General features: G+C 44.2%; 2 protein-coding genes across 2 annotated transcripts in view; one reads left to right on the top strand and one right to left on the bottom strand.

The window, feature by feature from the left end:
* Nucleotides 1-190: 190 nt before the first annotated feature.
* On the bottom strand, nucleotides 191-7997 carry asrgl1 (asparaginase and isoaspartyl peptidase 1). The gene is made up of 7 exons (XM_030379537.1): nucleotides 7910-7997; nucleotides 3847-4055; nucleotides 2345-2487; nucleotides 1855-2009; nucleotides 1600-1721; nucleotides 1195-1305; nucleotides 191-839 (listed from the first exon to the last, which is right to left on the bottom strand). Exons 2-7 carry the CDS (start codon nucleotides 4031-4033, stop codon nucleotides 625-627), a joined length of 933 nt encoding a protein of 310 aa, XP_030235397.1. The 5' UTR covers nucleotides 4034-4055; nucleotides 7910-7997; the 3' UTR covers nucleotides 191-624.
* A 3824-nt stretch (nucleotides 7998-11821) lies between these two features.
* rims1a (regulating synaptic membrane exocytosis 1a) overlaps nucleotides 11822-24249 on the top strand; it is a 55273-nt gene continuing 42845 nt past the window's right edge. The window contains exons 1-2 of the mRNA XM_030379774.1: nucleotides 11822-12227; nucleotides 17135-17209. Coding sequence (XP_030235634.1) covers nucleotides 12067-12227; nucleotides 17135-17209 — 236 coding nt within the window. The 5' untranslated portion in view covers nucleotides 11822-12066. The remainder of the gene's footprint in view (nucleotides 12228-17134; nucleotides 17210-24249) is intronic.

The following is a 24249-nucleotide window of genomic DNA, read 5'->3' as shown; positions in this document are numbered from 1 at the left end:
AAGCCAACAACCGTCCAAATTGTTGTCATTCATCTTCGTAGAAAAAGCCCCATCCAGTGGACGAAAGTGCCATGTCCAGTTTACCAAATGCGAATAGAACAGCTTTAGCCAGTGGACAAAAATGCAACTTCTCCGTTATAAGGACACAATGGAAGTTGCTCTAGATAGAAGACTGCCAAATGACAAAATGTAAAATTTATAGAGGATTTATTATTACCAATCAATTTTTATCACGACATATTGAAATAAGAACAATAATCATTTAGAAAGACTTTCAGTTTAAACTTAACATAAATGTATTGTTTTACATAGTTGCATACGAATATATTCAATACAATATTGAATTTTTCACACTAACTAACTAATGAAATAAAACATGAAATGTCCTGCAGCCATTTAAATCAAGTAGTTTAAAAAGTAATAAGGTCCCTAGTATTGAAATGGAAGTCCAGAAGGCCCTCATCTCAAATACCCCAGGCCCCCACATTCCAGTGTGTCTTGCTTCTCCCCTGTTCATTTAGAATAATAACGACTTGATCGGTGATTCGCAAATAATACAAAAATAAAAGCATCCGGATAAACACCTCGGCCTCTGAAACATAACGCGGCGCCGCTGCTCATCCATCAGCTGGGGTCGCCGATGTCCTGGGTAACGTCCTCTCCGGAGAACACGCCGAAGTGCAGGGTGCCCCCCTGTGCCGCGGCCCACGCCATCTGGGTGCTGGTGAAGCGGGCGGCCCATCGGCCCTGGGGGTCTACCGTCACCACGCCGCCCAGCCCCTCCACTCGTTCCTTCATGGTGGCCAGGCCCAGGTCGCTGGCCTCCTCTGGGGACATGCCTAGCAGGAGGGGGAATATGGGAAACAGAGTCACCATGGATGCTATTGGAGGGTTTCACGCCATGTCACACACACTCAAATTTACCATCCTCGTACTTTTTTTACTAATTTTATAAAAATAATAATAACTGGTTGCTTGCTTCTTTACTATTGTTGTATCCAGAATTCCCAATGGGGCAACTTGGAAATTCAGATGACATGGTGAAACCCTCCTGTAGTTTTAGTTGCTTTTGCAATAGCCAGGCTGCAGTTTCAGCCAAAACCCTCCTCTAGCTTTAATATGGGCTTTGTTGTATGAGCATGCATGTTGTTGAAGTTGATAGGCCTTTTTGATCCAGGGTGAGCGTGTGTGTACCTTGCGCCATGTGGAACAGGATGAGTCTAGCCAGCGTCACTTTCATGATGGCTTCTCCATGGCCTGTAGGAGATACTGCTCCTGCTCTGTTATCAGCATAGCCCCCACATCCTGACACACACACACACACACACACACACACACACACACACACACACACACACACACACACACACACACACACACACACACACACACACACACACACACACACACACACACACACACACACTTAAGATTTTCACCTTCAAGATTTCCGTTTTGTCCTTTTGCAACACCTTTGGCGATAAGCGGATTATTTTCCCAGAGACATAAACAGTGTCTCCACCGAAAGGCTACTTGCTGAAGAAAATACATTTGTTTGTTTGTTTAAAAACGTTGCTTGTAAGACATTTCGGCACCGACCTATGCAGGCCGTGTCTCCCACTCGGCCCTCCATCTTGTTGAGCATGCCGCCCGTGGACGTGGCACAGGCGATGTTCCCGTCTTCATCCACTGCTACTGCTCCCACCGTGCCCATCTTTCCCCTACACACACGCGTGTGCACACACAGCAGTTACGACTCATCAAAGTTCTCCATTTGGTAGTTCTGAGACGCAGAGTCAGCGAGTGTATCAGTACACATTGCGTCCCAAAACGCAAAACAACTCCCCCACTCACATCTGACTCTCAACAGGGTTGGCGTTGGGGGCCAGGTTCTTCTTCCAGCGCATGCGGGCGTACTCAGTGATCAGGGAGTCTCCCGGGACCTCCGGCATCCCCATGGCCCGGGCAAACTGTCCGGCACCCCCCGCTGTCAGGCATAGGTGGCTGGTCTGAAAGACAACACAGGCTTTAGGAAGGCTGTAGCAACCCTATGAGTATCTTGAAAGGTATATCAAAACAGGCACTGAGTAAATATCACAAATATTGATAAAAGGACGGCGTGAAGTTACTTGGATACTGAAAAAACGATGCGTGATTAAATGCCCAAACCAATATATGACTACCGCTGTTTATTATGACGATTCCCACTAACCCTAACCCTCATGAGGTCCGATTTTTGCCGTAACGTGTGTGCATTCTGTATGAACATAGATGCGTTTCTATTTGCTTATTAAATGACATAAGCGTGGTACTAATCACTTGCACCCTAAACAGGACATTGTACCTGCTCCATGACCAGCCGGGCCAGCTGAATAGGGTTGGCTATGTTTCGAACAGCAGAAACGGCCCCGCTGGCCAGCGTACGTCCATCCATCACAATGGCGTCCATCTCCACCTCTCCTTTAACATTCAGCACTGAGCCATAGCCTGCCATGGTAATAAGAGACGTGACATGAATACAGCGTAAGACCCAAACTGTATTACTGAATGTGCCATCAGAAATAAAAGATTTACCTGAAGTTGTTTGTTTATGTAATCGCAGGTTTTGAGTATCTGTTTACTACACCGGAAAGTATTCCCTATAGACTCGGTCAACAGTTGTCAGTACACAACATCTCACAGGATACATTAAAAACCTTCGCCAGCCTTGCTCACTCCCTGCTCTGTTATTCTCCATAAAGGCGACATCCATAGTTCAGATAACATAAAGGAATGCATGATCATTACCGCAGATAGAATGTTTTGACAGCCGTTTCATTTACATAAAGTTAGTGCTTTGAGAGCATATCCTTGCAACATTGCTGCATACCTCTCTAGGCCATAGCATGAGCAGAGCATAGATACAAATCTGCTTGGAGGGGGGAGGATCTATGACTAAGCATCACACTTTCCTACAAGCACGCTAGTATGCAATCATAAGCTCCTCAAAGCTTAACATTGTTACATTACCTATGCAGTCCTCCTACAAGGGAGGCCACCCAGAAATCTATAGGTTGTGATGGCACCTCAATTAAACATTTGAGTCAAAGGTAGAATTGGTTGGTCTGTAAACTGTATATTGTTTTTGCTGATGGGTTAGCAGCCAAGAATGCGAATAGACAAACACAGCTTGGATATGACCCATGCTATACGTGCTTGCGTTGATGTCTCTCCCTTCGTTCAGGTGTCCTTCTGTGCTAGCCTGTGGTCCGAGTTTGACTGTTGCATAAATTAGGTTGGCGTTTAATTGGTTGTATGTGTTGGATTGGTCACTGCTGATTGGCTGGCCACATGGCGGCCAGGTGTAAAGATTGCAGTGGACCACACATATTTACCTATTCCTGCTCAGCCACAAGTTATATGTGTTTATGTGATGGTTTTTTCTTCCCAAGTTTCAGTTTTGTTCAATTCAATGTTGAAAGGTGAAACTACGGATTTAAGATTTGTCCAATTAATGTCAAATTAATCCTCCACAAAATATAGGGCGGTACATAATCAGAAACTTTGTAAGAAACAAGGAAATGCACAGTCCCTCCCAAAGTGCTCGGTTCCCCTTACTGTTTACAGTGAATTTGTCTTGGACCAGTTCCTTGTAGTGTTCTAATACCCGGTTAGAGCCATGATTGAGAAGAGGTTAGAATACGCCCTCTTGGGGGCGCTACCTATTCATCCGCTTGTGTAGGACTGAAGGCAGACTCCAAGGTGCAGTATTGGCAGACATTAACACTGCAGTAACGGCAATCACTTCTTGAGGTACAAAGTGGTATTATGAGATGACGTCGTCCGAATTTGGGTATAGTCTCTCACCTGCGTTAAAGCTGGGGTTGTTTTCTAAATTGGTGACGGCCTCCACCACTGCGTCCATGCTGCTCCGCCCCCCCTGCAGCACAGCGTAGCCAGCCCGGGCCGCGGCTCGCACCCCTGCAGAAGCCATCTCTACCCGCTCTTTGGGGATCTGTCCTGCCCCACCGTGGACGACCAGCACAGGCAACATGCCAACCAAACAGAGGGAAAGTCTAGGGAAAACCAACAAGCATTAGAGGTCAGAGGTCAACGTGGAAGCTATTTTGATGGCTAGATCAATGTCTTCACTTTGACCTGGCATCACGGTGGCATCATTACTACATAGAGCTTTTTGATGAAAACAATATATATACTATATACTTTGGGGTTTGCTGCCACCTAATGGTAAGATGAATCACTATCACCCAAGAGAAAAGCTACCGATAGGCTTTCTGATGCATGTTTTTTTCACTTTAATGGTCAAATCAAATTCTGTCAGAAAATAGCTGCTTCAAATAGCTGCTATTGTCATTAAAAACAAGCAAATTATAAAATAGGTTATCTTAGATATTGGTACTGATGCATACAAATATATGTTTTTCCTACATTGGTGCATGATCTAATTTCAACCGCACATGATAATATGAACAAGAAATGCATTTCCTGCAGAAAATTAGGTAACCGCTGTAGTATAAAATGACAGGTGTAAAACCGCTAAAGGCCTATAGTTTAAGATGTATAAAATGTTGAATAGCATAACTAAATTTGAACCGAGTTATAACCATGCAAACCAATTTTAATAATGTCAAACAGTTGGACAAAAAAATTGAGAGTTCAACAAATACAATATGCAATTGTATCACTAAAGTGCAATTTGAAACTAGGTCTAGTAGTTTGTAATTTGATTATATTGTATAGAGCGGCAAGGGAAACACCAGACGTGAGCCCACACGTTACTACTGCATCGCAGCTCCCGTGCCCCACAGAACATGGTAGCCTATCCCGCGGACATGAGTGCGTCACCGTGGTGCAACCCCTCATAAAACACTCCCAGTTACAGAAGTGAAGCAGAACCAGGAAGGCGCTATAAATCCAAATAGTTCCATACCGACCCAGCAGCCTGTTTGGCAACCAGGTGTTTCAGTTCAACTGGTGACCGTGTTAACTGGTGACCATCAGCCGAATGCGTCGCTTGTTGTCGTGGCTGCGGTGTGGGTACCAGATTGACTCGGCTGCCAGATCGACCCGGGGTCCTGCGCTTACAGATGACGTATCAACACTTGACGTATCGACACAAGCCAACGGACAAACCAGGAAGGGTTGTTTATAAAAGGGGCTCAATCATGGATATAAAAAGAAGGCTCAATCCGATTTGGTTTTGATTTCATTGAACGCAGCCCGTTCTTTTCACACAAACAAAGCCATTGGAAACACGTCTAAAAGCACTGATGAATGCATATGTAACCCAGTTCCTGTTAGGGACTCTTATTCTGAAGGAGGAGAACGGAAGTGTCTGCGTGTGGGTCGCTGTTTTGACTCTGTGTTGGGAGCGCTGGAAATAAAGTGGATCGCCTCGTTCAGTGAATGGAGTTAACCGATTCTTCTTTTACATATTACCCAAGTATAGGCAACAATAATTTGTACATTAGATTATTATTCATAGATTAGAAAGCAAAAAGAGATCGTTAATATTTGGGAATAACATGGGAATGAATGAAACGCGCATGCGCATTTGAAAGACAGCGTTTACAGGAAGTGCGTCATTATTGCGCATCTAGGACCCCGAGTCGATCTGGCAGCCGAGTCAATCTGGTACTCACAACGGCAGCTGTTGGAAATCGGGAAAAGACTCGTAGCTGTCCTTGCGAATGCCTCTTTGATTTGTATTAAATAAAATGACTAAACATACCCATCTCATTCGTATTTGGAGTCTAATTGGAGGAAACTTGTCACGTTGAACCATTTTCAGCCAAAATAAATGGAAAATGTATGTTCTTTAAATAATAAATACGGGATTCGAACTCATAACATTAGGCGGGGGGGGGAATTTCAAGTTGAGATTCCATGGTATTTGTCTCGTTTCCAAAAAGAAGAGGCCATTACACCAGTTATTAAAAACCTAATGTTTTGTTTCCATCCACTGCCTACAACCCAGCCAAAAACACTGTTATGCGCTCTTTCGCTATCATTTCGGTCGCCTGATGTGGTGTAGTCTCTTGTTCTGGATCGTCTCTAAGCAAAGCATCAAGCTCGAGAATCAATGTGATACAAGGCAGTACCACTCTGAGACACAACGTTTATTCAGATCAACACAGCATACCTACAGATCGTCCAAGGGATGATAACGCTGCTGACTAGTTATTTCAGTAAAGTAGCCTATATGAGCAGAAAAGTGGCACACACGGTTAAAATAAGAATATTGTATACTTTGTATGAAACAATCACAGGGATTCATTAATAAAACGACATGGGAATGACACATATGCACATTTTCTGATATAAGCGGAGATTGTTCGAACACATTGATAAGTTACATGATATGGCACACAAATCCCAACAAACAGAGAAACACTATGCTTTTGGAACAAACGATTGATTGCATTTATATAGAACTTTTCTGAGTGGCCACCTACATTTAGGGTGTTTACGTTTAGCAGATGGTTTTTTCTCAAAAGCGACTTACAATAAGTAGGCCTACATTTGTCAGAAGAAAGAGAAACGAGAATATATATCGCAGTCAGTAGCCTACAGTAAGGATGTTTGTAGCACCTCTGAGGTGCTGCTTTCCCCAGTTCCCCTTTCCCCACAGAAACGGGTTCTGTCAGGTCATCTGTTAAAAGATTTAGGGAAGTCAAGTATAGGGAAATGTTTTGGTAAGGCTGATATTGATTGAGGCTTACCAGAACAGTCTCCTGGCCATTTCTATCCATTACCACTCAATTGTATATTTTACTGAAATAACTAGTCAGGGGCGTTATCATCCCTTGGACGATCTGTATGCTTTGTTGATCTGAATAAACGTTGTGTCTCAGAGTGATACAGCCTTGCGTCACATTGATTCTCGAGCCCGCTGCTTTGCTAAGAGACGATCCAGAGCAAGAGACTACACCACATCAGGTGACCGAAATGATAGCGAAAGAGCGCATAAGTGTTTTTGGCTGGGTTGTAGGCAGTGGAGGGAAAATCAACATTAGGTTTTGAATAACTGGTGTAATGGCCTCTTCTTTTTGGAAACGAGACAAATACCATGGACTAATAACATGGACAGTCGGGTCACAAGTTGATCTGGCTGCCTCCTGCTCTTAGGAAGAAGACTAGTTGTGGTTTTTAGTACTGCAGCAGATAAAGTCTCTGTGGCTCAACGACACAATGGAATGGAATCTCAACTTGAAATATTTTCCCCCCAAAATGGTATGAATTCGAATCCCGTAGTTATTATTAAAAAAAACACACATTTTCCATTTATTTTGGCTTAAAATGGTTCTACGTGACGCGTAGAAGACTCCAAATAAGACTCCAAATACGAATGAGATGGGTATGTTTTTGACATTTTATTGAAAACAAATCAAAGAGGCATTCGCAATGACAACAAGCGACGCATTCGGCTGATGGTCACCAGTTAACGCAACACCGGAACTCGAGCGACCACGGCTGTGCTCGCCACAGTATGGACCTATAAAGAAAGAGTTGTAGGCCTACGAGCAAGATAATAATTTCCCTTGGAAGGTCGACAAGTGAAACCCCCTAGGGACGTAGATGAAGCAACATCAAATAGACGCTCATTGGACGTCAACATGTTTAGTGTGGAGCAAAAGTTTGTGTAGAATAATAAAGAAAGTCAGAAATAAATAATAAAACGGAAGAGCATAAGCTCAGCTCAGTTCAGCAGAACTGTGCAATCCCAAGTCAAGCGTATGATTTGGACTTTGGAGGGTATTGCGCAACCGAAATTGACGTCAAGTTATGCAGTGCGGTATATCTACATAGGGAGTGCTTCTTCTACATTATCAAGCTATTTTGATTATATGCTTAATATCCATGATCTCTTCAAGCTAACGCGGTTTTGCAGAAATAAGTAAAACCGTACCTTTTGCTTCTTTCTTTCCTGAGGCTTGGTCTATAAGACTTCCTTCCGTCTCCTTCTCGTCTTCCTCGTCTTCTTTTTGATTGGTCCATGTAGGCGGAGCAGTGCTCACTATTTCGACAGCAATTCATAATTATTATTTAATTTAATTAAAATATAAAAAATAGCATATATATATATATATATATATATATATATATATATGATAACAACTATTCAAAATGTGGGGACTATTCTGCCTCAATCTTTCGGTTACATTATCTGAGCTATTAAGCAGACCTGATATTTGAGCCAACAATTCCCTCACATTTCGCACACCAACCACTTCGTCATCGCCTTCCTGAAGAGCTGGTAACCAACCAATCCTCCATTTAACCCCTTACTAATTTAGATCATCAAATCATCAATTGTATGGAAATGCTTGAGTGCTGTAGTCCTCTGTGCTGTAGACCTCTGCATTTTCATGTAAACCCCATTATGCATGTGGTTATCCTTAAGGGCCCAGGACCTGGGGGGACAGAGGGAACGAGACCACTCCATCTCCGGAGAAACAATACAAGTTATCCCCCTAAATATAAATTATTTATTAATAAATTATGTAATTGACTGTATATTTTTAATAGACACAAAAACTTGTTGACGTTTTATTTTTAGGTCACCGCTTTGTATCCTGCTCATGGTCTGAGCTGTTTGTTAGAGCAGATCATTTGATCATTCTAAGTTGTAATGATATCTGTACCCTTGGTTATACTAATTTAATTTGAACCGGTTGAATTTTGAATTTATTTTATGGTACCAAACATTTTAGATGGCAACAGTGAGGTCCGACAATAATGAAATCAAATGATGGGATGAAAAACAACAATGAAATAAGTTTGGACTGTGATGTCTAGTCTGATGACCTGCTTCTAGGTTAAACTCCCTCACATTCAGCTAATTTCGAGAGGTTTTGAGTTTCATCACAAATCAAATCTCCCAAACGCAATTTCCATTCTCTGATACATCCTAGAAGCTGTGTACATGAAGTGTTAAACGTCCCCAAAGTGAAACAGAAAACGAACAGGACCAGAATAACAACAATGAAGACATGTAGAATATATTGCCTACAATGACTTTCTTTCGTAATTAATTTGACAAAGCAACTGTGGAGTGTGCGTGGATGATGCTGGTTTAAGAAGCCTCACCTGGCCCCTGACTGATCGGAATCTGGTAGGTGAGGCTGCACACCTGTTGCACATTGAGAAATCAATGTGCACAGGGTTAAAAAGCGACATATGTGTAATCCAGGGCAAATAAAGACCGGGACCAGAAAATAATTACTTTCTCGCCATTGAAACCTATTCATATTTTCGATCGAGCACCATATTATTTTCCATAGACATTTGACCGATGGAACCGGGGCCTAGGAGGCGGGACTTATTCTTCAGAGGTCTATTGGAACTTCAAACTGCAAAGATGACCGATCCCAACCTAACCCAATCACGGTTGGAGCACCACCACTGCATTCATATTTGAACTGTTTAAGTTAAAGCAAAGGTGATAAATTGCTCTTGGGAGATTTTTATTTTGCTTAAAACATTTAGGTTATTTTCCTACTATTAATGGTATGCGTGCATGCATGCGTGGCTGCCTATGATCTTGCGTTGCGTTGCGTGAGTGTGTAACATAGGCTGATGAAAAACTAATTTGATCCTTTGGTCGTATTGGGCTGGCTAGGTATGACTCCGACTGGTAAATATTCAACACGTGTTTTATTATAACAGAGACACAAGGTAAACAAGCTTGCGTTCTGAGTGTGGTTCATGAATCACCTATCGAATCACCTATTGGAGGTGGAATGGTAAATAAGCCACACCTACAAATTCTAACCCTGGTGAACCTTTGGTCTGCCTTGGCTTTGGCGGACATGGCGAAGTGACCATGTCTGTAGTCTTTAACTTATCTACAAACTCATAAAATCGTATATGGTGTTGTCCATTATGTGGAGAAGAAACAATTCACAACTGTTGTTAGCTTGAAACATGTCATCAGAAGAAGCGATGACTAAAATAAATTATATCACAAGGGATGACTGATTACACCGTGTATTGACAGGTTTCTCACCAACGTAATAAAATATTAATGACATGATCTCACATGGTGATAAATTGCCTGACCGTATTGACTTGTATCACATTATTTATTCTAAACGAATTACTTGCAAAATATATAACACATGCATATATTCACCTAAGGATGGCGCTGTTTTACATGCTCTGCATGTTTTGGAACCAAGGCACTTTTGGCTCCACAGAGGAAATCATCGTTATGGGGATCTCATTTAACCTAAATAAACATATCGTTTCATGGGATATGCATGGTCTTTTTTCTCATTCTTGGACGAAACACTCCCGCTGTGGAACTACTGTAACACTGAATGCTTCACATTTGGAACCACTGTATAGAGTGGAACATTAAAAAAGTACCATCAGATCAGTTTTATAAATTAATGAATTTATGTAATCTTTTCATACCTTTTACTGGCATCAATTAAACACATTCTATCTCACTTGATCAGCAAACAGTAATTATTACATATTATAATAGTCAATAAATAATAATCAGTAATATTGGCCCTATCCATCATCACAGCCGAATTCATAAACCTGTTAAGGTAATTATTAATACAATCCCCCTCCCTCCCCCTTAAATTACTGATACATTAATCAATATATTTCTAAGCCAGGAAATATCTAGAAAATCTACGTCTGTATAATATAAGCCCACTCCTTGTGTAATGGTTTAATCTTAGGCTACACTACAAGCTCTCATACTGAACTGTAGGCTGTGTTCCCAGTAGCTACCATGTGGCACAAGCAGAATGGTCTGAGCTGTTGCGTCACAGGACAGCGCGGCAGTTCTCTTTTCAAAATAAAAGTGTGTTTATTTTGGACATTAGAATATCCAATAATAAAACACAATAACACATGTTTAATACATGACTATCATATGAATAACGTGTGAATAATTCACGAATTTAACATAGTAGGTATAATAAAAAGCCATACACAGGCTGTATTTTTTATCTCCCAGACTTAATTGCTTATTCTATAGGCCCATAGGTTTTTCTGTTGTATTTCAGCTGGCGCTCCCACGAGATGTTCACATAAAAACACACACACAACACCTTCCCCCGGGGGTCAGGACAAGGTGGAGGGGAGGTGTGTGTGTGTGTGTGTGTGTGTGTGTGTGTGTGTGTGTGTGTGTGTGTGTGTGTGTGTGTGTGTGTGTGTGTGTGTGTGTGTGTGTGTGTGTTTTGAATGGTGCATGAGAACTGGTGAACGAGTTGAGCGCAGAGGAGGAGGAGGTGGTGGAGGAGGAGGAAGGAGAGAGGGGAGCGAGGAAGTAAAGGGAAAAGAGGGGGCGCGCACGTCACTCTTTTCGAAGCCGTGATTGGTGGCTGAGATGAGAGAGGAAGGATGAGGAGAGAAGGCGTACTGGGAGTGTGCGCGCGCGCTCCTCTTTACGGTGAGTGTGAGAGCCCCCCATTCTCAAATGAGAGCGCTGCGCGTTCCCGCCACGGAGAGATGCACGCGCTGGAGGGGCTGCGGTCCCATTGACGGTTCCATCTCCCTGACAGCGGCAGAATCAGCAGCAGCAGCAGCAGCGGCAGCAGCGCTGGGAAACAAGGAGCCGCCGCCTCGCCCCGCGGCAACAAACAGCCCCCACCGCACACACACGAGACCCCGCGGCGGCTTCGGCCATCGTCTCGCTCTCCCGGAGCCCGAAGGAAACGACGAGCATCACGCGTGCCATCCGACCACCAGAGACATGGGCACCCCGTAACGGAGGAGGCAGTGGTGGGTGGTGGTGGAGGGGAGAAGGAGAGGAGAGAGCGGGCGGGCGGGCGGGGGGTGGGTGGGTGGGTGGGGGGGAGAGAAGATAGCCGAGCGACGCGAGGGACCGAGAGAGGGAGAGGAAGGTGTTGAACGAGGCAACCAGGAAGCACCGCGGAGCGCTCACGCGAGCGCCATGGGAGCCGTGCGTCTCTTACTCCATCCGACGCGCCGTCCGTGGGCCATGTCGTGATCCGTGGGCTCCTGTCCGCCAGCCAGCGGGGCATTTCTGTCCGTGATCCGAGGCGCCGTGGAGGAGGAGGAGGAGGAGTGGGTTAGGAGAACATGTCCGCCTCGGTGGGCCCTCGGGGCGGCCCGCGCCCACCCGTCGCGCCGGCCATCCCCGAACCGGACCTTAGCCATTTGACGGAGGAGGAGAGGAAGATCATCATGGCAGTGCTCGCGAGGCAACGGGAGGAGGAGGCTAAGGAGGAAGCCATGCTAAAGTAAGGGAGATGTGATGGATGTGTGTGTGTGTGTGTGTGTGTGTGTGTGTGTGTGTGTGTGTGTGTGTGTGAGAGAGAGAGAGAGAGAGAGAGAGAGAGAGAGAGAGAGAGAGAGAGAGAGAGAGAGAGAGAGAGAGAGAGAGAGAGAGAGAGAGAGAGAGAGAGAGAGAGAGAGAGAGAGAGAGAGAGAGAGAGAGAGAGATTGCGCCTCTGGAGAAAGAGTTGCAAGTAACACACATCTGCCCCTCCATCCCCGCCTCCAACGTGTGTCCTCCACCTCCCTGCTGCAGGTGGGGTGGACTGTGGTGCCTAGATTGTTGTTGCCCCTAATCAACTGACCACAATAGCATTTACGTTGAAACTTATCTCTGACGTAAGCAGAGATATCGAGTGTCCCACCTGTTTTAAAATAGAGAGAGAGAGAGAGAGAGAGGGAGAGAGAGAGAGAGAGAGAGAGAGAGAGAGAGAGAGAGAGAGAGAGAGAGAGAGAGAGAGAGAGAGAGAGAGAGAGAGAGAGAGAGAGAGAGAGAGGAGGGGGAGGGGGGGGTGGGGGGGGGGGGGTGGGGGGTGGGAGGGGGTAGAGAGAAAGAGCGAGAGAGAGGGAAAGAGAGAGAGACTCAATGACTGATGTTGGGTCAGCGACTTCACAGGTGTAACTTGGTTGGGGGGGGGGGGGGGGGGGGGGGGGGCGGGGAGGAAGGGGTGTGTCAGGCGGCAGCCAGCGTCACATTCCACTGTTTGCGTACGTCCGGACACCCTTTTTTTATTTTCTTTAACTAGAAAACATGAGCATCCCATCCCACCACACCCATTGCAATAATCAGGGATTCACACCTAAAAGTCGTGATCAGATATACGCACAGTTACTAATACCAACTACACCGGCTTATGCGTCTAAGCCAAGCGGCGGGCATATGCGGTAAATGTTATTCGTTTCCATTTTCGTTACACTGCCTTCACGGACGCGGTATATGTGAGGTGTATGCCTGTATCGTTTTTGCGTCATCAGTGTACCCCGTCTTTCTTTCACACACGCACACACGCACGCACGCACGCACACACACACACACACACACACACACACACACACACACACACACACACACACACACACACACACACACACACACACACACACACACACACACACATACATTGAGGAGAGAGCGGGAAAGAGGGAGAGAGAACGAGAGGGAGAGGGAGAGAGTGAGAGAGAGAGAGAGAGAGAGAGAGAGAGAGAGAGAGAGAGAGAGAGAGAGAGAGAGAGAGAGAGAGAGAGAGAGAGAGAGAGAGAGAGAGAGAGAGAGAGAGAGAGAGTGTGAGTGAGTGAGAGTGTGAGTAGTGGGCTATGACTGCACCCTTCCTACTGCCTGCATCTGTGCCCGTTCTCCACCGTGGTAGGCCTGTACTACATCCATCTCAACAGCTGTTTGCGTGTCCACAGCTCTAGGGGTGCGGTTGAGATTCTTCCAGCCTTATGTTATGTAGGCCAAATGCTCATGCATAGCCGTCTATACGAGCGTTCCCTCCCTCCCTCCCTCCCGCACACACACACACACACACACACACACACACACACACACACACACACACACACACACACACACACACACACACACACACACACACACACACACACACACACACACACACACACACACACACACACAGGCTGCCATGCACCGACTAGGCCGAATAGGAGGGAATGATAGTGCCAAATGCCGCCACTTTATTGAGTTAATAAATAGAAGTGGCTGTGAATACATCCCCATCAACAATCCTGCATCAGCTTCACCACGCTCATCATCACCATCGTCACACATTTGTGTAGCATGTGCAAGTGAATAGGGAGTAGAACCGGGTGCTCTTCGACGATCTTTCACGATTTGTAGTCGTGAGTGAGTTTTCATTTTTTTTTCCTTTCAGTACAGAGCTAGCATTCACACAACACGGAAACCTGCTTGCCTAACAGCGAGAAAGAATTACGCCAATGGGTCGTGTGTTTGAGCGTGTGTGCGTGTGTGTGTGTGTGTGTGTGTGTGTGTGTGTGTGTGTGTGTGTGTGTGTGTGTGTGTGTGTGTGTGTGTGTGTGTGTGTGTGTGTGTGTGTGTGTTTGAGTTTGTGTGCGCGCGTTTGCGTGTGTGTTTTCGGATGGTAGAGCGAGAGATAGACCGAGGCACCTTACGCCGAGGAGCGCTCCCGAGCCCGTGCGTCCGCGGTCTATTTTAAGCCCTCCTGCGCGGAGCGTTCGGCCAGCAGCACCAGAACGGCAGATCGATCTATTGCATCGAGAGGAGGAAATGCCCAATATATTTCCCAGCCTAAGTGGCTATGGATCATTTTTTGTAATATACAAGGAGGGAAGGCTATGATTCAGTCATGTTCCGCTTCCACGGCACATATGTCACCCCACATAGCCTTATTGGCTGAACTGTTCATGTCGGTCAGAGCCCATAAACGCTATTGCAATGCAGTGAGGATATTGTCTCCCCCCCCCCCACGTGTGGTTAGTGCACATGTGTAGTCCCTGCTGTTTGAGAAATAGGAGATCATCGAGATTGTAATGGGACTGTACAGTAGCTTTCCCCTCTGTATGGCTATATAGCCGCCATCACGTTAGTTAGCCTACCAAGCTACTAAGGATGGTGGGACGGTGGGACCACAGAGGTTATAGGAATGTAGGCTACCTGATTTTAGCAATAGACCAACCCCAACATATGTGAGGGACTGTTTCAGACATGTCAACATTTAGGGCGTAAATAGCTACATTTGCAAACGAGAACACTATGCTAGGACTATATGAGAAGTTATTTGGATGTGAGTGAGTGTGTTTGTGTGTGTATGTGTGTGTGTGTTTGTGTGTTTGTGTGTGTGTGCGTGTGCGTGTGTGTGTGTGTCTGTATGTTTTTGTATTCGCGGATTACCACACACTGCATGCTATTAAGATAATTTGTATGAACCCATTATGTTTCCTTTGATCAATCAAGCTGTGCTTCATAATCTTCAGTTCAGATACGTTGAGGTGAACGTTGAGGCCTGTTAGCATGAAGCCTTGAGCAGTGAGTGGGAGCAGTCAGTTGGTTTGTGAGCTTGTTCACATGTGAGAAGGGGAGAGGTGAGAACGTGACAGCTGACTCTTGGACCAATGCACTCCATTGCTTTAGTCTGCCTTTGGATCCACCGTAACATGCATGTGGTGAGCTGTGTGTTCCCTGATGGCTGCAGCTTCTTAGTCGAGAGGATCCAATGATTATTCAAAATCTGATGAAGTACAGCACAGTTGTCTTGATGCCGATGACTGTGGCACTTTGGATACCAAAGAAAAAATGAATGGTGTTGAATCCATTTGTGACTTCATACTGTAAACCAAATGAATGGTTTATGATCTGTTTTTGATAACCAACAGCGTGTGTCTAAATACATTTCTAAAGAACATATAATCTTTAGCTCGGAATGTTTTTGAGAGCACAGTGTCCTCTAAAGCTCCACATGACCCGTAGCAAACCAAACTTATCTGGGATCCAGCAGTCACACTATGAGACTGCAGAACTTCTGCGCGGAGACGGCGCAGAGTCAGGCCCAGAAACCACCAACTCAAATGGGCGGAGTTGTGCCTGTTTCGTTAGGAAGACGTAGTAGTGATTCAACTATGTTGAATCATTCAGTGGCCCGGTTACGCAGTCTTTAATTGAAACCTTTATAGAAAAATGTTGTACTCTTTGTGTGGTAAAATAATATCTTAGCTTGCCTTCCAACCGGGAAAAGTTTGCTAGTGTGCTGGCCAATTTTGGTGTTAGCCAATTCAACGCTTACAGATCCCTGCTTCCAGCAACATGATTGGTCAGAAAATAAATATGAAGTGAAAGAAAGTGAAAAGCTTTATCCATCCAGATAAATGATTGTCTTTGTGAGGCTAAGCAAATACCAGTTATTTTAACCTATTCCGATACAAGAAGGAAAAGTCTTAGCATTGAAAAAGTATTGAAATAAGATGCATGAACATTCCTCTCAAATTTGGCCATCATATTAAACCATGATGACCAGATAATCTATTTTGGATTCTATTTCTCTCTTTCCCTCTCTCCCCTCTATTCTCATATTCACACACACACACACACACACACACACACACACACACACACACACACACACACACACACACACACACACACACACACACACACACACACACACACACACACACACACACACACACACACACATCGTTTTTTCATTCTCTCTCTGTCACTGTGTGGATGTGTGCGTGAGTTGGGACATTTAAAACAGACCAGTTGATGCATGGGGCGTTCTCTTCAAACCACCCCTCTTCAGATTCCCACCCAAAACACCAATTTAAAGAAGATGGATTAACCACAGTAGCACTAACCCTGGATGAGATATGGATTGGATCAGCTGCGAACCCCTCCTCAAAGTTTATTTTGGTTTTTTGATTATGATGAGATAACCCAAACACAGTCTGAGCTCCTTCTGTCATGCAGGGAATCGTTTCCCTTGAAGAGGAATTTTGTAAAATGGGATCTCGTGCAAAGGACTATAAAACACAGGCCAGTCTTCCATTGTAAATCAAGAGAGAGAACGACAACATCCTGTCTCACTACACTCACTTCCCGCGGGTCTAAAGGGACCCAGGGGGTTTCAGAAAACGTACATTTAGATTCTAAGATCATGTTTCGCTTATGTCTTTAATGATGGATTGTGATCAACCGACTGATTGTCGACGAGTCGCACACTGTTCTCGTGTAAATCTTCTACAATTGACCAAGCACAGTGTATGTTCTCTCTCTGCTGAATGAGACTGTGAGAGACAGTGGATAAAAGACACTGTGAAACACTAGACCTATACAAGGCCCTAACGGTGTATCTTTGTTTATCTCTCTGTGTTCCAGCGAAGAGAAGCCTATCCAAGCTAGAACAGTCAACCTTGTGGGACAGAAGAGGCCGCTGCAGCAAAACGACGTCAGGTGAGAGAAGCCTTCCTTCGTTTGCTACACTCATCCTGGATCACAGCACATCTCCACACCAACGGAGAACATCACGGTCTGGAGGATGGGAGACAAAATACAACCATCACAACAATGGCTTGGGATCTTTGAAACCCAATACTAAATCAAAGGCTGCTGAGCGGCTCGCCGACTGAGGCAGTCCCTGTGCTACCGCAGAGAGCCCTGTCCCAGGTGCTGAATTAAAAAAATAAATAAATATACAGGCGACGCTTGACTTGAAAATATACAATCCACTAGTTCACTACTCTAGATCCTATCTGGTGGAGGATAATGGAGGAATAATAATCCCTCGCTGATGAACACGGTTCAACAAGCGAGTCGCTATCCAAGTGCCATACCGATGCTTGAGTCATAACTCTGCTATGAGCGCTGGGTAAATACACAAACACATCCTATGCATTGCATCAATGTCTGGCCTATTTTAAGATGCAACTACACGCATGCAAGCACATGCACTGAAGAAACCCCCACACACTAACAAGGCTGTAGGACGGACAGGCAAACGCAGACCACACACATGGCATACTCACGCACACACACAATCATGGAAGGGCCTTCTGTGCTTTTCTTATGCATACCCGGTGTTGGCGGTGGAGATGGACGGACGGTCCGCCCTGAAGTCCTGGTCCGCGATGCTATGTTGAGTCACTGTACAGACAGGCAGACAGCAGTGTCCTCCTCCTCCTCCTCCTCCTCAGTCACATGTGGCCCCTCTGTGTGTCTCGCACACATTTAGCTCCGCTCTCCTGCCAAGCTCTCGCGTAGGTTTGGAATCACCTCCGGTGTTATTTTCGAACGTGTTTTGCGAATTTGCGTCGAATTGAATGGTTCTGCTTGGGAACGCTCTGTGTGTGCAGGGATGTGCGTCACCCAGGTTCTGGAGCGTCGCTGGAGCTTGGGAGGAGAAACCTGTTTCTAGTTGTGCCATGAACACACACTCGCGGTCGGCGGACCCACCTTCTTGAGATTCTGATCGTATGTTGGCGTGGATGTTGTAGTGCTAGTGTTATGTAACGATGAGCAGGAGAGCGTTCTGGTTGCGTTGTTGCTTCGGTATCGAGGTGTGAAGATGACGTTGCATGAGGGTGTCCTTCATAATACTTTTAGCCAATGCTTTGTCCAGAGAACCTATTAGATTAGATTTGTGTTGACAATAAATCAATCACTGTCTATGTAGTCTATCAATGTACACACAGTTAAAGAATATGAGCAATCTTTTTTGCATAAAGATTACGAATGCAATCCAACAGCGTGTGTCTAAATCAATTTCTAAAGAACAAATAATCCTTAGCTCGGCAAGTTTTGTTGTTCTCCAAATGTCATCTTAAGTGCTCTTTCATTGAATATAAGACATTCTGAGTAAACTAATTCTGGAAAGCGATTTGCTTTGATTTAATATGAATATGTCAATGTTGAACTTTGTCTCTTTGCATTTCCTGTGTGTCACACTCTATTTGGGGAGACCCAACCTGGTGGCTCAGCAGTCAGCTGTCTGTATCGGCTGTCCCTCGTGAAGTTAACTTTTACGGATTATATCCCAAAGCTGTTGTTTACCAACGACAGGATCCATTCAGAGTTGGAAACTAAATTTGTTCTCTGGTTCCTCCATCTGTCTCCGTGGATGTGAGCGTTTGCTATATCCTGTAACTGGCTGGCATTTTGGCTTCTTGATATTGACACTTAGCGTCTTGATGTGTTTGCACGGGTCAAGGTCTTCATGTTTTTTTCGACAAATTGATCAAAGGGAGAAGCCCTTACATTTTATATCCTTCTAATATTTAATACTTGCAGTTTTCAGTATGATTGTGTATGTTTGTCTCTTTGTGTGAGTGTGTGTGTGTGTGTGTGTGTGTGTGTGTGTGTGTGTGTGTGTGTGTGTGTGTGTGTGTGTGTGTGTGTGTGTGTGTGTGCGTGCATTAGACATGTTTCCATGTGAAATCCCTCTCTGTAGTCCTATTCATGAAGACATAAGAAACTTTCCAATCAAATTCCCTCGGATCAATTCCCTGTGTCTGCCACACTGTTGGTATTCTGGATTGGTTTCCTTCTGCACAAACCACTGCATTGAGTGATGTAATGTCTATAATAATTGAATTTCATGAAAGGGGCTTTTATTGTGAAATTCCACCTACCCAGTGCATTCAAGTGCATTCTGCATTATATATTTACAGCAAACATTGTATGTAAAATCCCTTTGCAACTTAAATTGAGATATACCTCAAGGTGAGTATGTTTACACCTTGCATCGCCAAGTGTGATTGGCCAGGTGTCCCCTGATAACAGGGTGCCATGGCGACAGCCCAGCAACACTGTAGTAACCTCAGGGAGCTTTGGGATTGGCCAGGAGTCACTTCCTTACTTCCTTCTGGGTCTGGCTTTTATCCTGGTCTTCCCATGAGCCTCTCTGCTCCACAGGGGACTGCAGGGATAACTCTAGCTACATGTCTGCGCCAGAAATAGCACGATAGAAAAGGAAAAAGACATAGTTATCACGATAAAAGACATACCATTAATAGAGATTATTTGCTTTTGTTTGTTTTTGTATACTGTCAGTTAGAATGGTGATTGACCTTGTGTTTCCTGACTTGGCATGCAATGTTAAATGTCAGATGATTGAATATGACACAATTTTATGAAAAATAGCTAGTTTGAATACATCCACATCAAAAGGTTGTTTTGTATTTTGTTTGATAAATAGGTTATTAATATTTTTTCATAATTTCATTCAAAGTCATAATTTATTATACTTAAATTGTGATTCTTTTTCACAGAGTAGTAAGCATTAGGCCGAGAGGAAAGATATATACAGAGAGAGACAGAGAGAGACTGAGAGATAAGGTAGGGCACATAAACCTTGTAAATCAAAGTTGTCTTTCTAAAAATAGATTTTAATAAATGTATTTATGGTCGCATTAAAATTGTACCTTTTTGTCTCTGAGCTCATACGATCTTTCTTGGAGAGATTAACAAAAAACTGGCTCAAATCAAATCAACCCCCACCCCCTCACATTTGCAGTTTGAACCGACAATAATTACACGCAACTCACAAGGGTATAGCAAAAGGACATACTGAGCCTTGCATAACCTGTTATTTAATGCGTTGCATCTACAGACAGCTGAATCGCCATTGTTTTGGACTGCGGCCTGCGCCGTGGACCACAGTGCGTGTGTTGTAAGCTTGCACACACGTTACTATTTGTGCATTCATGTGAGCTTGTTTGCAAGCTACTCAGCAGTGGCCCCAAATGAGTCCAAGAAATAGCAATCGTGACGCCAGTGAGTGTGTGTGTGTGTGTGTGTGTGTGTGTGTGTGTGTGTGCGTCCGTGCATGCGTGTGTGCATTTGTGTACACACACATGCCTGTGTCAGTGTGCATATGTACATTTATGTTTTGCCGTGTGCCTGTGTAAGCGTTGTACATACATGCTGTGTGAATGCATGTGTACTGGTATGTGTCATTGTACGCATTTGGTGGTGTTTGTGTGTGCGTACAACACTTGTGTTTGTGCATGTGTCATTGCATTTATGTATTTATATGTGTGTGTGTTTGTCTGTGTATGCATGCATGTGTGTGTTTGTCTGTGCGTACATTTGTGTGTGCAAATGTGTGCATTTGTGCATTTATATATATTTTTTATATATACATATATGTGTGTGTGTGTTTGTGTGTGTGTGAGTGTGTGTTTGTGTGTGAGTGGTTTGTGCGTGCATGTGCAGTGCCCACCCCTCCTGGAGATATCTGCCTGGCTGTGTATGGCGTTGCCAGGCCATATGGAGCTCTGTCTGGGGAACACACTACCCACTTAGCTTTGCTGTTGGCTCTGGTGCTCTCTCCATCTGTCTCCCTTCTCTCTTATGTCTCTCTCTCTCTCTCTCTCTCTCTCTCTCTCTCTCTCTCTCTCTCTCTCTCTCTCTCTCTCTCTCTCTCTCTCTCACACTCTCTCTCTACCTCGCTCTCCCCCCTGTTTATTTTATCTTTTCACCCTTATCTTCTCATGACGCAATAAGGATATAGGCTTTCTTGGACTCACTGAGATTACCAGCAACTTATAAAATATCCCCTCAAAATATCCCCCACAAACTATTTTTGTTGGTAGTTGTCCTTTAAATGCAGGCAAATATTCTAGACTCTAGGTCTGATTAGATCTACAGTGGGCACTGTGACTGTACTGTAATTGACCACTGCTGCTAAACAGATATAGAATGGATTAAAGACAGAGGCTATCTTACCCCATTTTTGTGTGCGAACATCGGGATCCTTCACTTCTACCACATTGCTGGTTTCCCTGTCAAATATTACTAAATATTATTTTCTATCCAGCTTCTCCCTCCATGTATCTGCATTTGAAGTACATGTTATTCCTTCGGTCCCACCGCTGCTCTGTCCATTATTATTTCAACAGGTTGAACGAAAGCAATCTTCACCTTGACTGCAATCGCCCTTAGTGGAAATACTTTGAGAAACACAGTGCTGAGTTCTCTGTTCCTCCCGCTAAAGCTATGCTATATGTAGCTCCTTATAATACTAGCTATTTGCTAACCTATCCACTGCATCCTACAATCTTCTTACTGGCTACTAGGCTTTTTACTGAAACGGTGCCAAACAATAAAAGTACATGCCCAGCATCTTGGCTTGGATGGTTGGTTTCTGTTTGCCTTTATCATTCAATTATGTCAACCAACCTCTCAGAATCTCTGCATCACTCTATTGCTCTATCTATCTACCTATCTTTCTATCTATTTATCTATCTATATCCATCTAATTATCTATCATAGTAGCTTCAATAATCAGAATAAAAATATCTGGAGAGAGAGAGAGAGAGAGAGAGAGAGAGAGAGAGAGAGAGAGAGAGAGAGAGAGAGAGAGAGAGAGAGAGAGAGAGAGAGAGAGAGAGAGAGAGAGAGAGAGAGAGACATACTTAAATAATAGGAGCATGAGAAAGAGAGTAAGAGACAGAGAGAGTGAAAGGGAGGGTGGGGGTGGAGTAGGAGAGTGCTTCACTTCTCCAAGTTGATTTCCTCTCCACCACTTGGCCAAAACCTTATTTGATTCATGAGTTGTTTCTTTCTTTTTTTCTTTTTGTAATATCGATTAAGGAAGTGGACAAGTGACTCATACTGTGGGAGTCTGAGTCACGAGAGGGAAAGCCGGGTAAACGTACTCATGCAGGCCTGCGCCAGGAAGCCTTATAGCTCCGTCAAATTGCTCTGGATGATAACTGGGGAGACCATTATGCATGTAATAAAGAAGGCAGTTTCACCCTGAAATGTTTGGACATGTGTCTTCGATGCAAAATGGCATATAGAGCATCTCTTTTGTGATATGACATACTATAAACACAAGTAAAGCCATTATAATAACCACAATAGGGTGAAACACATTGATGGGCGGTTCAAAAAACTCACTCCTAGCATACTAGGATTGAGTGAATAATATGACAGAGAACACGGTGGTTGTATGTTTTGGTTGGTGCAGTTAGATTATATTACAAGGATATGTTGTGATTGTTTATGTTTGGTCTGCTTTCCATAGGGATTCAATCTTTATTTTATTTTTTCTCTGTATGTGTAAATAAAAAAGGAGAAATAACATTGCAGAAAAAGTAAATTAAGTAAAAGAAGACAGAAGTAGCCTATAGTGCTTCACTCCAGCTCTCTTGCACAATTTTTAAAATGATTTAGAATGCAACCCTGATCTAATAATAGTTGTCAACATCAACATACAACAACATAAAAGGAACATACATTATATACAATCTCTTTGTATGACCTCAGGTTGACCCTCCCCCCCTACTGTGGTGCTACTTTGAATTAAAACATATCTTGTTGGGCTTTTCTCCTCCAGTAATGATGTTAGCTCCTAGCTAAACATTCCTGAACATCTTCTCTTTTGACAAAAACAACGAACATACCAAATACAAATATTCACTCCTCAACGTCACAGAGTGAGGTAGACAATGCAATGGATATTTCCACCTGGCACCTTTGAAGTTTGTCTCTCCTTGAGGAGGAGAGAGCACACAGCTAGCCTAGCCGCTCGCTCGCTGCGCTCGTTAGTGCCGCATGGCTTAATTATGGGACCCTTTATGCTAATGTTGTTTCCCGCTGTGAATCACGCACCATTTGTTTTTAAACACACACAACCAGGCATGCACAGACGTACAGTGCTGGGACCCACACACACACACACACACACACACACACACACACACACACACACACACACACACACACACACACACACACACACACACAAACCCTAACACACACACACACACACACACACACACACACACACACACACACACACACACACACACACACCACACACACACACACACACACACACACACACACACACACACACACACACACACACACACAGGCACCTCCATACGCCAATACACCCCATAAATACCATCCAATTCCACAAAGGTTTTGTTTCATGTGTTTTCGTTTTTCAGCATGAGAAAACAGACTTTGAACGCAATGTGTTTGTGTGGCCAGGAAAGTAAGGATTTGGCAGCTGCTCAGTTTAACCTTGCTGCATGTGAATATGGATGATTTACTGTGTTTCCTTAATGAGCTTGCTATCCCTCCCTAGTTCTTATATCTCTCTGATCTCTTTTCTCACTACTCTCTCTTATGGCCGGTTCAGACTACACGATCCTCAGACATTCCTCCACGATTTAACATGTCACACTATACGATCTCAGAGCCAGGAAATCGGGCCTTGTCTCGTCGTAAGACTGGCCACACTACAAGATTCGAGGGTGCGATGCTCTCTACTTTGTATCATTCACGTTTGCAAGATATTTTGAAAATCTAAGATTTAGAACTAACATAAATGCTTTTTACATTTTTGTCATAAAGGTTCCAGTAGTTTTTATATCTGCTCAATGCGGCAATTCCTCACAGTAGTTACGTTGCGCGTGACATGAACTATACAAAGTAGACGCAGCAACAACGTAGCCTAGCAACAAAGAATCGGGGCAAAA

This window comes from Gadus morhua, chromosome 15, assembly GCF_902167405.1.
Source record: "Gadus morhua chromosome 15, gadMor3.0, whole genome shotgun sequence".
In the NCBI taxonomy this organism is placed as follows: Eukaryota; Metazoa; Chordata; class Actinopteri; order Gadiformes; family Gadidae; genus Gadus; species Gadus morhua.
This window is presented reverse-complemented; position numbering and strand designations above follow the sequence as displayed.